The 14,957-nt window shown below is 48.6% G+C and overlaps 2 protein-coding genes across 5 annotated transcripts in view; one reads left to right on the top strand and one right to left on the bottom strand.

Annotated features, from left to right (window-relative positions):
• Nucleotides 1–3,557: 3,557 nt before the first annotated feature.
• On the bottom strand, nucleotides 3,558–12,913 carry TGIF1 (TGFB induced factor homeobox 1). 4 transcript variants are annotated; one of them, XM_084779910.1, is made up of 4 exons: nucleotides 10,583–10,717; nucleotides 10,144–10,474; nucleotides 5,402–5,625; nucleotides 3,558–4,563 (listed from the first exon to the last, which is right to left on the bottom strand). In XM_084779910.1, exons 2-4 carry the CDS (start codon nucleotides 10,157–10,159, stop codon nucleotides 3,988–3,990), a joined length of 816 nt encoding a protein of 271 aa, XP_084636036.1. In that variant the 5' UTR covers nucleotides 10,160–10,474; nucleotides 10,583–10,717; the 3' UTR covers nucleotides 3,558–3,987. The 4 variants fall into 4 exon arrangements, with proteins under 4 accessions (XP_084636036.1, XP_084636035.1, XP_084636038.1 ...); XM_084779909.1 differs by lacking the exons at nucleotides 10,144–10,474; nucleotides 10,583–10,717 and adding an exon at nucleotides 12,805–12,913; XM_084779912.1 differs by lacking the exons at nucleotides 10,144–10,474; nucleotides 10,583–10,717 and adding an exon at nucleotides 8,928–9,691 and having other exon boundaries at nucleotides 3,558–4,531.
• Nucleotides 10,896–14,957, top strand: part of LOC311596450 (uncharacterized protein) — a 134,389-nt gene continuing 130,327 nt past the window's right edge. The window contains exon 1 of the mRNA XM_084779920.1: nucleotides 10,896–12,051. The gene's annotated coding sequence lies outside the window, so the exon portion shown is untranslated. The remainder of the gene's footprint in view (nucleotides 12,052–14,957) is intronic.

Here is a 14,957-nt window from a genome sequence, read left to right on the forward strand (position 1 = left end):
GTAAGTTAAAGAAGCTATTATTTTCAAGATATCATGGAAAGACCCGGGGTTGGACAAAGTAGAAAAGTAATGAAGGTTTTGGGAAACGCTATGGAAAGAAAGGTGTTGCAGGTACAAGTCCCGGCCTGTGTAGGAGAGAGTGCGGCTCTCAGGCCTACTGCAGGACAGCGAAAGAACAGGTTCAGCCTTCAGCTACAGCCAGGAGAACTGCCTGGAGACAAACAATAACTCTGCAGAGGAATGTCACAGAACTGACTGTCTAATCATGGCACATCCACAGTGTCCGGTGTATAGTTAAAAAGAAAAGATCACTGGCCCCCAGAATTGGCCTCCTACTCAAGTAAAAAGCTGCCAACAGAAACTTAGTCTATTAAGACACATTCCAATTGGCAGACATTTGTTTTAAGGCTGTTGATCATAAATGGTGTATGAGGGGCTGGGGAGATGGCTCAGTGTGTGACACAGTTGTCGTGCAAACCCCAGCGCCCACCACAAAAGCCAGGCGGGCACAGCAGCCCACATGCAACCCACGCGCTCAGGAGGAAGACACAGGTGATCTCCAGGACAGCAAAGGGCGAGCGCCACGTTCCTCAGTCAACAAAATGGAAAGTGATTGAGGCCACTTGAAGTCAATGTCTGCCCTACACACACATCACAAATGAGGGAAAAAATTTTTAAAAAGCTTACACAGGAATAATATATAATTAATTACTCAGCCAATGATAGATCACAATAGGATAGAAATGGCTTTTCAAAAACAAGAATAAACCGGGCATGGTGGCACACACCTTTAATTCCAGCACTTGGGAGGCAGAGGCAGGTAGACTGCTGTGAGTTCGAGGCCAGCCTGGTCTACAAAGCGAGTCCAGGACAGCCAGAGATACACAGAGAGACCCTGTCTTGAAAACCAAAACCAAAACCAAAAACCAAGAATAAGGCTGGTGATACACTCCTTTAATACCAGCTCTCAGGAAAGAGGCAGGAGGATCACTTCAAGTTCAAGGCCAGCCTGGTCTACAAAATGAGACCCTGTCTTAAAAAATCAAATGGGAGGCCAGAGTGGCCAGAGCTCAGTGGCACAGCACTAGCAGAGCGTGGGTGAGGCCCTGAGTTCGATTTCCAGCAAATGGAAATCTACATATAAAAAATATAACTCAAAATGTCCTGGGATAGGCCCAGCAGCAGATTGAAGACAAAGAGTAAGTTGAAAAATTACTTAGATGAATTTTTTAAAAGATATGTTTATTTATTATGTGTACAGTGCTGTGCCTGCAGGTCAGAAGAGGGCATCAGATCACATTACAGATGGTTATGAGCCACCATGTGGTTGCTGGGAATTGAACTCAGGACCTCTGGAAGAACAGTCAGTGCTCTTAACCTCTGAGCCATCTCTCCAGCCCCTAGATGAATTATTGAATTTGAAACATAGTGAATATAAGCCGTACAAACATGTAAGGCAATCCCAGGTGAGCTGATACAAGTTTCCTGGCATTTTAGGAGAGAAGAAAACAGAAAATTTATTTTAAAAACTAATGACTAAAACTTCCCTGATTCTGTTTGCAACAAACAAAAGGGAAAACAAACTCACACACCCAAGATGTTTAATGAACTCCAAGACACTAGAAAGTATAACAAATAAACAAAAATTAATGGAAAAAGAAAACTGCACCTAGCTGGGTGGCTCACTCCTTTAATCCCAGCACTCGGGAGGCAGAGGCAGGTGGATCCCTGTGAGTTCAATGCCAGCCTGATCTACAGTGCAAGTCCAGGACAGCCCAGGCTATACAGAGAAACCCTGTCTAGAAAAACCGGGAAGAAAAAAAAAAAAAAGAAAGAAAAGAAAACTGCACCTAGACACACTAAAGTTCAACTTCGTAGCCTTGGCTGCTCTGGTCTCACTTTGTAGACCAGGCTAGCCTTGAACTCACAAAGATCCACCTGCGTCTGCCTCCCCAGTGTTGGAATTAAAGGTGTGTGCCACTGCACCCGGCTTGAGAAACTGTCTCAAACTGCCCCCACACACACCCCAAAAGATGGTGTTTAAAAACAAGAAGTTTAAAAGTAAACAAACAAGCTACACTGTGTAAATAGGAGAGAGACACATAAGAATCATTTCCGTTCAGCTTTGGCATTATAGTTTGTCTTGAGACAGTGTCTTAGGTAGCCCAGGCTGGACAAGCCCTTAAGCTTGCAGCATTCAAATTTTCAATACAGGCTGGGATTATAGCTATGTGCCACCATGCCCGCTGACAGGAAAGCTTTTGAATTGTTGGTTTCAACATGCTGTCTTGTATTTGGTATATATCAGCTACTGATAACTAGAGCCTACAAGGAGCTCAAGAAAGGAAAGCTGCATACAACATGGGCTCATTAACCCTCAACTCTGAGTTTACGTTTTGCTTTTTTTTTTTATTATTTGTTTGTTTTTGGCCAGGGCCTGCCTTGCACTCTTATAGACTTGAGTTGCCTCTCTCCCCAGCACTTTTTTTGTGGGGAGGGGACATTTGTTTCACTTTCTTTTAATGTGAGCAACACCCTAACATGGATTTATAGCAAAGTTTGTGACCTCTGATCCGGCTTTGAAGTAAGCATAATTCTTTACTTACCCTTATTTACTTTGCACTATGGTCAAGCGACCCTCTGACAGGATCCAGCTGGAGACCTTTGCTTTATTGTGTGACACTTCTAGTTGTCACTGTGTTGTTCTGTTTCACTTAAAAAAAAAATTTTTTTTTTTGGTTTTTCAAGACAGGGTTTCTATGTAGCCTTAGCTGTCCTGGACTTGCTTTGTAGACCAGGCTGGCCTCGAACTCACAGAGATCTGCCTGACTCTGCCTCCCGAGTGCTGGGATTAAAGGTGTGCGCTACCATGCCCAGCTCAAAGAAACTTTTTGAGTGTATCTTATCTGAATCTGTAAGAATTTCCTACTCTCTGGAAAGGCCACGGAGAAGCTGTGATGCACCCTAGCTGCAGCGGGGATGCGGTGGGCAGAACCTCCCACAAAGCATCACTTTTATAAGCATGGTTCTGTGGCATTTGACATGCTAAAGGGACACAAGCAATTCCCTCCTGGCCAACCAGGCTTTGTAAGGCTCCACCTGTACATGGCAGCTTTTCAAACTTATGACCTTGGGAAGCTTAATAAACTCAGAATATCGTCATAGACAGTACCTTCCCGGTCAAGGTATCATTAATGGAAAATGCTTTTAAAATGTATCAAAGGCGATTTCTCTACAAATGGCCTCAAGTGCAAAAGCCTTACCCAACAGAACCACCAGAACCAATACTAGAAAGATGAAAATTGCTTGTGTTGTTCACTTGTAAAAAGTTAAGCTATGACCAGTCACTTGAAGCCTGAAATATTCAGCAGCTTACCATTGATGAACTAAATGCTTTGCCAAGGCAAGCTTCCCCCTCCAGACAAGAGTAAATGCCACACATCCTGTTTATTTATACTAGTTTGTGACACCCCCAAGTCAATCTGCCCTGCCCCCAATTTTCCTGCTATAGGTGTGGGCTCTAAGCGCTTCCTTCAAGAAAATACTCTTCATTGCAATAACTTTTAAAGAAAATACTTTATTACATCATGAAAAAGGTATTTAACAACTAGATTCATACTTGCTTGAATCTAAAAGTTTATCCATTAGACTGTATGTGGGCATCCTGTTCCACGTGTGATAGAAAGATGCTAGGCTTCTAAGTATTGCACAGTCTGAAAAAAAAAACCATCACAAAAAGGAGTGGGGGAAGATCACATGATATTGGGAACCATCTCACATTATGAAAAATCTACCAAGAAACATTTTAAAAGACAATTCTGTTTCTACAGTAGCTTTAGTCTGTAGTTCTTGGAATGACTGTACTCCATTGAGGAAGCTCCACTCGAGCAATCCCATGTGCAAATATTCATAGAAAAATATATAAAATAATGCCATCACCCCCGGCAATCAGGACCATATTTTGGAGAACTGTTTTGCTTGAAAAAGTTAAGCTGTGAGCTTGGCCTGAAGCTCCATTTCTGCCGCTCGCTTGAGTGCGACATCCACTAAAAGCTGGAATCCGCTGAAGTCCTGGTTGAGGTCCGGTGGGGTAGGGGGAGGAGTGTTGAAAAGCCCACTCTGAGGGTTTGGACTCGGTCCAGATTTGCAAGCGTCCTCTGGGTACATGAGAGAGGTGTCTGTAAAGTTGCTGGTCGCTATTTGCTGTACATCTGTGCTCTGTCCCACACTAACCGGCTGGCAGAGAGAGAAAGGCCCATCTTTCAATGCAGTCACAGTGGTATGGCAGATCACTGACGGGCGAGCCAAAATGGATCCCGGGGAGGGAGGTTTGGGCGACACCGGCCTCCCTGGGCTTGGGCTGGGTCCAGATCCGCAAGAATGAAACGGGCTGTCTTCTAGAGCTGGCACGAAGTTCTTGATGCCGATTGCAGCTTCCATAGAGCTAGCTTCTGAAATCTTGGCCCCACGGCGGGAAATCGTGAACTGGTTTGGATCTTTGCCATCCTTTCTCAGCATGTCAGGTAGAAGCCTGCGGCGGGCGTTGATGAACCAGTTACAGACCTGAAATCACACAGGGGCTGCTTCAGCGCCTCCTCAGGACACTTGACAAACAGGTTCTGAAAGCATCCTATGTAGGGTGCCTAACGTAAAGGAGGCACAGAAAGGGGCTTCTCCGGGACTTAGGGCAGAGTTGAGTGGCAGAGCTTTGTCTAGCATCTAGGGGTCAACCATAGCAGTGATTAAACAAAACAAAACAAAAAACCAAAAGAACAACTCCTCTGGATTTACAAGCCAGGTCAGTTTGCTTTGGGATGTGCCGTCATCCACACGCCTTTCAGGAGCAAGGAAAGGGTATAAAATCTTACACACCTGAAAATAACTTTAAGGAAGGTTCACCTTTAAGTCTGTTTCAACTCACTACCTACACCCTAGCATTTAAGTTAATCAACTACAGGAAAGCCTTTCCTGTATAAAAGAGGCCACACCCCCCAGTAACTGATTTCTCTCAGTTCAAATGACTGTGTCAACAGACACAACACAAATTACCTCACCGAGGTCTGTCCTTGTTTAAATATCAAACCAGTTTCCTGGGCAATAGAGTGAGGTTTAACCTCATTTTCAATGCCCGGTGCATAGGTTCTGTCAGGCACTGAAGGAAATGTTTCCTGACAGTTGAGTGTCAAGCACTTCTGTCCTTTATAAATAGCCAATTATTAGCTTTTCACACTATAAAGTTTACAATGAAAAGATCCTCTCTCTCCCTCTCTTCCCTGGGTGACTAGGGGAAGAGATTAATGACATAACACACAGGAATGCTATAAAATGTCTAATGATAAAGAGAAAAGTTATGCATAGGTCAGGGCACAGCGTGAAGCCTGGCACTAACCTGCCTCCTTACCTGCAGCGTGGACAGGTGCGTCTGCTGCGAGAGCAGCGCTTTCTCGTGCTCCGAGGGATACGCGTTGTACCTGTGCTCATACAGCCAGTCTCGCAGGATCTGCACAGACTCCTTGGGCAGGTTGCCTCTCCTCCTTCTCTTGCCAGAGGCTGAAGAGGAAAGGTCCAGGGGAATGTCCATGCTGTCTTCATCCTCTGTGTCACTGCCGGATGCTGTGACAACACCTGAGAAAGGACAAAGACCCACTGTCACTCATTTTATAAGCATCTCAAAGCTCATTTGCTTAGACCCTTGTGTTTTCTCAACTGCTGAGGGTGAAGATCTCAGTCAGGGTCAGGGTCTCCTAGTCAGACTATCACTGCCGATGGTGTAGGCTCAACAAATTAATCCACAGTGTTTCTTGCTGTTGTCAGTTGAGATAATAATTCTCCACCCCCCCCTCCCCATCACATGGTGCTCGGGAAGACAAACTGTACTTACTAACCAAGAGTAAGTTATTACACCCAAATCAGGAAAGGTGCTAAGGCAGTTCGGAGCAGCTCTCACAACCTTATCTTTAAAGTCGCTCTCTCTGCTTTCTATAAAGGCAAGCACTGTGTATTTCCATGTGCCTGAAGGTTTTCTTAGGCTGTCAGATATGACCCTAGAATGCTGACCATCAGTCTTTATTTCTTACATGACAAAGAAAATTGAATATGCAACTCACGAAGGAAGCTATTTTGGTGGTAAATACTTTAATCCCACCAGAAATGCTAAGAATTCAAACCCTACAGAGTACTTAAACCAGAGACCAGTGAGAATACAGGGTAGCCTAACTTTTACAAACATCATTTTGAACTTTAGAACATTTTAACTAATAAATGCTATTAACTCCTTACAAATCGAAAAGTCAGACAATATAAACTTTACAATTTATGAGACTAAGTTCATTTTAAAGGTGTATTTTCTTAAGCTTTGTATAGCTTTTTATTCAGTCGTAATTGAGTGCCTTTGCTGATCTAGGAAATAAAAACAAAATAGTCTTTATATTGCTACATCAGCTCTGAATTTTAAAGGAATTCTTTTACAACCAGGAGCAGACTGACTCTGTTGACACATTTTTAACTTTGGACTGCAGGGGGCAGAAGGTGCTAGAAGGCAGTCCAACAGGAAAAACCCAAATCCAGCAAAGACAAAGTAAAAGCAGGTTCTAACAAAAGAGGCACATGATCTTGCAAATTCACTGTAGCTTAAGGCTTAACAAACTGCCATAAATAAGCCACAAGAACCCTCCACTTTAAGTACCGCGCAGCTGAGTAGTCCCTTCCTGAAGATGCAATTAATCTGTTTCAAGCTAAAAACAAGTTTAAAGGAAGAGCAATTTTAGAACCGAAAGTGCTTTCATTGTACAAAATCTGAGAAACTTTTAAAAGCCCCATATTGAAATTTGAGTGAAAAACTATTAATTACAAAAAAAAAAGGCCCTTTTTGATTATAAATGAGTTCCTGTTTCACATTTGCTTTGGTAACCAAGGAAATCTCACTTTTAAACAAGTCAGGTTAATTGGGTAACAAGCACATTTGAATAAAGCAATTTGCTTCAACTCTCCCAACTTCAGAAAAGCCAGACATTCTTCAACGTTACTTATTTCCTTCCCCCTCTTCTTAAATGTAGGAGGGGAAAGTGTCAAAAATTTGCTCGTTGAACAGTTAATTCCCAACTGTAAATTGGTAATAACAAAGTGCTTGAAACAAAAATCCTCTAGAGGCTGCCCTTTGGCCTGCTCGCTGGGGTTAAACAAGAAGCGGGGTCTTTCAGACCAGGTTAGGACACAAAGCAGGTTCAGTTAGGCAGCACCAAACTGCCAGCTCCGCTCGTTTGAGGGATAAAAGGAAAAAGAAAGAAAGAGAGAGAGAGAGAGAGAGAGAGAGAGAGAGAGAGAGAGAGAGAAAGAAAGGAAGGAAGGAAGAAAGAGAAAGCCAGCTAGGGTGCCGGACCTCTTACAAGTTTTCCGAAAGCATGCAGAGGCTAAAGGACAGGAAGCTGAGACTTCTGTGCCTTGGGTGCGCCAGCTGATATGTTCAGCGCTGCTAGACCACGTTTGCTACTGTCACACGGCTGTTTTCATTAAATCTCCCTCTCGATTGTGGCTCGACTTGGAAAAACAAAGACTTTTTTCCTTGTTACTCATTTCCTACTGTAACAGAGCTTTTGAAAAGCTTCCCAGTTAGGACTTGTTTCCAACCGTCTTGCTTTGCTTACACTTAGAAAAAAAAAAAAAGACGGTTGGGGAGGGAGAGTTGGGTGTGGGACAGAATCACAAACCTTTCACTCTATCCACATACAAGGAAATGCTGTTTAGAAAGCCACAAGATGGCCTGTGGATCCGTGGCTCTAAGAAGCAACGGTTGCTTCTTCACTTTCTTTTTCTGAAGCTGTGAACATCGAGGTTGGAGGTGGGGTAGGGATAGCTTGGATTTTAAAGATATATGAGACTAGAAAAAGGATACAAGGAAAATGAAACCTAAAAAGTCTCTTCCCTCTCTCTGGACAAGTTACCCTGGTCACCATATCCACAGGAAGGAACCCGGCCAGCTCAGCCCTTAAACACATTCAACAGGCTTGGAGACCCACGAGGACACTTGGGAATGTTCTACTAGCCTGTTCCGAAGACATTTTCTGAGCTCTTTCTGGCTGCTTTCTAAGAGGGCACTTTATTATCACACACCAGTCTTTGTTTTAAGGAAAGCTGAAAGGATGAATGTTCACTTTCCTAAGGCAGACAATAGGCAGGACAGGTTTAAGCAGTCCTGGCCCAAAGACAGGGAAGATCGCCCTCCCCTCCCAGGTAGTCTGGGGGGAGGCAAGGGCTGTGGAGGCTCGCTGGAGAGGGAGGAGCCCGAGGACAGCACGCAGCTTTTGTTCTTCAGAGTTCTCCGGCCCCAGCTGAAGCCCGCCTAACTGCACAAGTTAGCAACCGAGCTGGAAGTAGGAACGGGGCGGTGCAGCCAGCAACCTCAAGAGTCTGCCCTCTTCCCGGACCATGTGCCGGGGAAGCCTAAAAAGGGAAAGGCGCCGGACAACACCAGCAGTCTCGGCTCTCCCCCACGGGAGAGAAGCGGCTGAAGCGGCCGCAGCAAAGTTTCCCCTCCACCACGTCACCATTCATTGTTTCCGTGAGTCGGGGGTTGACTTGCAGGACCGGCGCACTCGGGGCCTGAGGACCAGTGATGTTTTCCCCAGACCTCCCATCTGAGGAAGGGGACACCCAAGAGGGTGGTACATGAGTGGGAGGCTAGTGTCAGCCCCCCCCCCCCCGGAAACCAGCTTTGCATTCCGCGCCCAGGAACCACACAAAACCAAACTACCCTCATTTAGATGCAGTTGGAGCAGAACGCCCCCCCATGGGGTCCGGTCTTGTCAAGGGTGACACGGCTCTCTAGAGGACTCCCCAAGCTTTCCGCACAGCCCAGTTAAACTGTCCCCAACCCTAAGCGTCCACGTTCTGTGTCCCGTGGTGGAAATGTGCAAGGAGGCCTACTTAACCAAAGACCCGAGGTCTTCCTGAGTTCCGTATGTTTCAGGGTCTCTCACGGAACTACATCCGCACAACTCTACGGTAGAGAGCGGAGAGAAACCCCGTGGGGCGGGTGCTGGGGGGAGGCTGCCGTAACCGTGTTCCGTTGGAACTGCAGTCGCGGTCTGGGTCTGAAAGAATGTGGAGTAACAAACTCGAGGAAGCTCCTGGGCATGCGCAGCAGCGCTCCCCTCTCGCTAGCTTCCCCAAGCGACTAACTTCTGTTTTGAACCAGTCCACATAAATCACAACAGAAAAGCCAACTCCAGTCCACGGACTGAACACTCGAGGGACCTCCCAGTCAGGGATTCCAAAGTTAGCTTCAAAGGGACTTCACAGTTTTTGACCTTTTGGGTTTTTTCCCCCCTTTCCTCCCCTGTGTATTTTGTTTTTAAACCAGACTGACGGCAAGTTTTTCTTGTAAAGCTCGGTGGAAACAATGACAGCCTCGCTCTGTGCACTTACAGCCAAGCCTGCTTGTCACACTTGGACACATTTTGACTGCATGGTACTTTTGTTCTAATAGCCCACGCTGTCCCAAACTCATCGTGGGAAAACTTTTAGGAGCCAGTAATTTTTAAAGTTCAGCTTTCCAAAGCTATGCTCACTCTGGAGCGGTATGATTGGGTCTGAGCTCACATTCCTTTGATAGTGAAAAATACCACATCCCCTAAAAAAAACAGTGCCAGGATCCGGTGGGAGTGAGAGCACCCGGAACCAAACTTTTAGACAAAAGGTAAGGCGGCTGGAATGCGCCAAGGACTAACTCCCCCCCTCCCCCGCAGAGGAAAACGAGGTGCGAGGGTTCCTTTGAACACCGACCCCACACCCCAGCCCCAGAAACACCACTAGAAACCACGCGGCGGCTGGGCCGAGCGTTGGGGTGTCAGCGAAGACAATGAAACTTGGAGGCGCACAAACAAGGCGCTGAGCGTGTATCTTGACAACGTGCCAGCAGCGTGGCGAGGCTGATTCTCCCCACAACAGCCCCTCGTGTTGTGTCTAGAAGGAAAAGAACAGCAACTGCCATTCCAGACACAGCCTCAACAAAGGGAACGGCCACTGCTCCAGCCGTGGGGGACACTGGGCGGAAAAAGTCCACCAAGTGAGTGTCCCCCGACCTGACGCCGCCCGCACATGTCCCGCACCGGTGCCCTGGTTGCTCACAGTCCACCGCAACCTTACCTTTCTTGCTTTTCATTCTGGACCTCGCGTCCCAGTGAGAGGTGAAGCTGGGGTTTCTAGGGGCCAGCAGCCGAGTGGCGGGGGGCGAGGGGCAGGCGGTGGTCCTTCCTTTACTGCTGTTCCGGTAACTTACAGGACAGTGCCCCAGCCACTAAAGCTAAAACAAGGTGCTCGGGTCCCAGGCACTGGCTCCAGGGTTGGAATTCAAGTGACACTTGGGCTTCCTCCAGCCGGGATCTTCTGGCAGCCAGCCGGGGGCTCTCCCTGGCCCAACTCACTCCCCTCCCTACTCGGTTCCTTTGTTTCCCGCTCCACTCCGCGCACCTCGGCGCTGTCAGAGTGAGAGAGCAGAGGGAAGGTACAGGAGGTCCTGCCTCCGCCCCCAGCCGCCCGCCCCATCCCCCGCCCGCCCCGCCGCTCCTCTGCCCCTCCCCCGCACCTTCCAGCTCCACAACCCTGGTACGCGGGAGAGAAACGTCTGCCCCTCTCCAGGGTGGCGGAGCCCAGAAACAGGGTCATGCCTGCCTGTCCGTGAGTACGGTCCACATCCCTCAGCCCTCCGCGACCACACCAGTTTCTCCTTTGGGGCCTTTCCTTCTGGGGCTGGCGAAGAGTGCGTTTAGTGTGCAACAGATGGGGAGAGGGTTAAGGACGTCTCCTTTTCCTGTCCACCCGAGGGAAGACACCTCCACCCTTGTTTTTGACAGCTGCCCCAAACTCTACGGTCGCTACTCCAGCCGCCAGAGGCAGCGGCTTCTGATTCAAGGGGTGGGGCACCAAAGTAAAAGTATTCCAGACAAGAACCAACTTCTTCCAGAAGGCGCAGCTGCCATTGACACTCGGGCGGGGCACAGCACGGCACACCCTCCTCCTCGTGGACTCTTCTTCCAACAACGACAGTTGGGGGGGGAGGGGGTACACAGACATAGGCACACTGGGCGAATGTCTGTTCCCCCGGGCTAAAGCTCCGAGTTCCGGATTGGATTGCAAGGCAGTTTCGAAATCCAACACGTTGCGGACAGACACTTGTCACGCTCACATGCTCTTTAAACGTCTGTGCTTGGGCACGGCCGGGGTACATGTGCGCCCTGCTGAGACATCCCCCCCCCCAATAACCAACACCCTCACGCCTTTATAACAAGATGGGCGACCACGCCGGGGCTGTCCGTCCGTTTCCGTAAGCAGTGTGCACTTTGTGGCCCCCTCCACGCTTCAGTATTTCAAACAGAAACTAGCCATTAAGTAAACACTCGTTCCTATTGGTTTATTTTGCTTAAGAGGGGCGATCCAAAAGGAGTTCCACGATGACACCCCCCCCCCCACACACACACACCCCAAACCAGATGCTATTTTGGCTGACTTCAAGACACCCATGACCGTACTTCTGGGTCTAGTTTTTACTTATGCCTGTCTGTTTAAAAGAAAAAAAAAAAAAAGCAAACCAACTGTCACATGCCATGGGAGACTTTCCCCATTACTTAAAAAAAAGAAGAAGAAGAAAAACCCCAAACGTAAATAAGCCTGCCAGCGACGTCATTGTCGGTGTCTGTCTCCAGTTTCGGCTCTGTGGCTGTTCTGGTTTTGTGACCTCGGTAGAGATCCGGCAGGAGACAGACCGGTGAAAACAAGGTTAAAGCCGAGTCACACTAAGGCGGTCACCGGATGACCCACTAGACTTTGGAGCCTGTTTACGATTACGTTGGAAATTAAAGCAAGCCTCTGCCGCGCCCCCTTTCCCAAAGACAAACCCTCCGGGGAGTGCGTTGAAAACCCAGAGTTTAAAGAAGCTGGGGGTGGTTTTTCCAAAATTAAATTAACTGGAGGAAGCGTTACTCTAAGAAGGCAGGAACCTTATAAAACGACACCCCCTCCCCCTCCCCCCAAATCCCGTAGCTAGCAGAGTGCTCGGTAAGGGGGCGCACGCGGAAATCAGCGCAGGAGGCGGTGGTAGGTCGGTGCCCAGCGAGAACCCAGCGGCTGGCTAGCCCCCTCTGCAAACTGGCCGGGGCGCAGCGCTTTCCGGGGACCAGGCTGGCGGTGACGCAGCTGCTGCGCCCCGGGTTCGGGACTGATGTGGTGCGGGGAGGGGGTGCCCGTTGGAGGGCCGCCTCGCTCCGGGTTTTGAAGGGTGTTTGTAGCTGGGATTGGTGGCTCGCATCCGCTGTGAACTCGGGAGGGAGGAGAGACGCCAGGAGGAGGAGGAGGAGGAGGAGGAGGAGGAGGAGGAGGAGCTGGACGGCGTGAGTGGCAGGAGCCTGCCTGGTGGGGGGACCCGGCGATGACTGCTTTGTTTGCTAACTTGGACAGTGGCTTTGGAGGGGGTGGGGTGGGGGTGGGAACCACTCTACGGGACCCGCCTGGGGTCCGCTAAAACCCCAACCCACACGGCGGGCAGCGCCAGGCCGAAACGTTCCTTCTCGGCCGTTATCCGCAGCCGCGCGGTGGCTCTACATTATGTGCACAAAGGTAGCTTTTCTTTTCTCCAAGTAAGCCCGGCTAAATAAATGCGATTCTCAGGGCAACGGAGACGGAAAACGGGTTTACGGTTTTGAAAACAAACTTTACAGGACAAGCAGGAGGGGGCGGGGGAGAAGCAGCAGAAGCCTCTTTCAAAATAGGAGGGGAGAAGGGGGGGGGAAATGCAGAATTTAAAAAACTCACCGTGACGCGAAGGCCAGCTGGACCCCGCCAATGCACACCCCCTGCTCGTGTAAATCATTTCGAGGCGGTTAGGAAGCGGGAGCGCACTGGCCGGATTCTGCGATCAGCTGGAGCCCCGAGGCGCCCCTCCCCCACCCCGCCCCGACTCCACCACTGAAGGCCTGAACCAAGCTCATTAGGAGCTTCGCGTTCCTGCAGGACTGCGCGCCGCCCCCGGGCCTTTTACAACTCCAGAAAAGGGAAACGACCCCCCAGCGCGAGCTCATAACACCCGATATATATATATATATATATATATATATATATATGTATATATATATATATATATATACATATATGTATGTATGTATGTATGTATGTATGTATGTATGTATTTTATCCGCTGTCTGCACGGCGGAAAAAACAAGCTTCGCTTCTGGCTGTGCCACTTTTCGTAACGTCTCAGAGCCTCAGTGTAACTGATTCAGTTGACTTTGGGCTAGCTGGCTGTTGCCACGTGCTATTTACTGAGTTCTTACGCTTTTTAATCGTATTGTCTAAGCGCAACGGAGCCTTTGCCCTGCGCTCTCACGTTCGCCATTGTCTACTGTTTTCTGCTTTGCCATACACACCGTGCCATTTGGTGCCTTAAGCCCAGCAGAGCTGTTAAAAGACAGGTTAGTTAACTTTTCGCGGTCTGCAGACACTAGAGCAGGCAAAAAAACTCAACGGGCGCAGACTTGGGAAGGCTGAGAAAACAGGCAGGTAGCAATAAGTGTAATTATTATTATTGGCACCTGGTCTGTCAAACGCCTGAGGGAGGTGTTTGTTTCATCTGGACAGTTGGTTAGGTATGATTGCCGTCAGGTGCTGCCCTGGTGGGGAAGGCTGACTCGCATAGTCATCGGATCTCCTTTGCTTGCAGTGCAGCGAGGGCAGATATTTATAAAATATGCAGGCCGCTGTGCTCCCAACACTGCACAAGGGACCTGTAATCATTTGTCACATCTCAGGTCTGAGGAGTTCTGGCTGCCTAAGGGGGAAGCCAACCATTGTCTTTTGCCTGTGGGGCTGGCCTGGTGAGTTTACCAACATTATCAGGGTGATTATCTTCTTGAGGTATGAGTAAAGGTAGTTGGCACTTAGGTCACTTTCTGTAAACCAGCACAGTCCCTCACCCTTCCTTTCTTTAAGATTTACTTATTTACTATGTATACAGTACTCTGCCTGCATGTACACCTGAAGGCCAGAAGAGGGCACCAGATCACATTATAGATGGTTGTGAGCCACCATGTGGTTGCTGGGAATCAGCTCAGGAGGAGCCGTCAGTGCCCTTAACCTCAGAGCCATCTCTCCAGCCAAGCCCCTCCCCCTTTCTTTTTCCATGGCGGAAGTCACTCTTCTTTACCTAGGTGATGTGGACTGAAGAACCTTAGAAAAGCCACACCAGTGTTGATTCTGCACACTGGCTGCCTGATGAGATCATCCTGTCTAGGAAAGAGTTGGAATGATACCAATCCAGACCCAAATTATCCAGATGTATCTCGGGTCCCCTTCCTGGTCATTTATCACTGCCTCTGTATCCGGCCTCCCCGGCTTCTGACCGGCAGTTAAACCCCTCAGAAGGCACTGACTCAGCAGCTTCTACCAACTTCAGCTACCGCAGGCTACAAATGCCACCAGCACATGAGGCGTCTCTGTAGCTTCCCTCCACTCAGCCCACCAGGGTATTTGGTGCATTTATTTATAGCTGAGTGTGTGACAAACAGTTCATGGTAGAATACGTCTGGCGGGGGGGGGGGGGGGGGGCAAGGAGGGTCCTACGCAAACCCGGGTTCCCGGGGCCATACTCCCCACCCATCCGCTGGCTGCTGTATTCATCTCAGAGTTAATGATCTATTGTGTCTTTGGGATGAGCGCTCTGGCTTTCCTCTGGACAGTGGCCTTTAGAATGGTTCCGGCCTTTAACCCTTTGTTTTCAACATCCTGTAACTTGATGGTGCTTCATAGTTTCTGAAACGTTTAAACACTCTCATTTAGTAGCCTAGCCAGTCACGACATCGTGAACAACACATCCAAATGTGACATAGCTAAAAGGCGTAACTGGGCATAGATTACCTGGCTTTCTAGGGACTCTGTCATTCTAGGTCAAACAGATAATGAAGGCAGAGATT

This window comes from Acomys minous (assembly GCF_964271855.1).
Source record: "Acomys minous genome assembly, chromosome: 4".
Classification (NCBI taxonomy): Eukaryota; Metazoa; Chordata; class Mammalia; order Rodentia; family Muridae; genus Acomys; species Acomys minous.

Coding starts and splice junctions, on each gene's coding strand:
- TGIF1 (XM_084779909.1), bottom strand. CDS start 12,862: ATGATTTACACGAGCAGGGGGTGTGCATTGGCGGGGTCCAGCTGGCCT. Junction 5,626..12,804: donor CAGCTGGCCTTCGCGTCACG/GTGAGTTTTTTA, acceptor GTCCTTTCTCAG/GTGTTGTCACAGCATCCGGC. Junction 4,564..5,401: donor CGCACCTGTCCACGCTGCAG/GTAAGGAGGCAG, acceptor GTGTGATTTCAG/GTCTGTAACTGGTTCATCAA.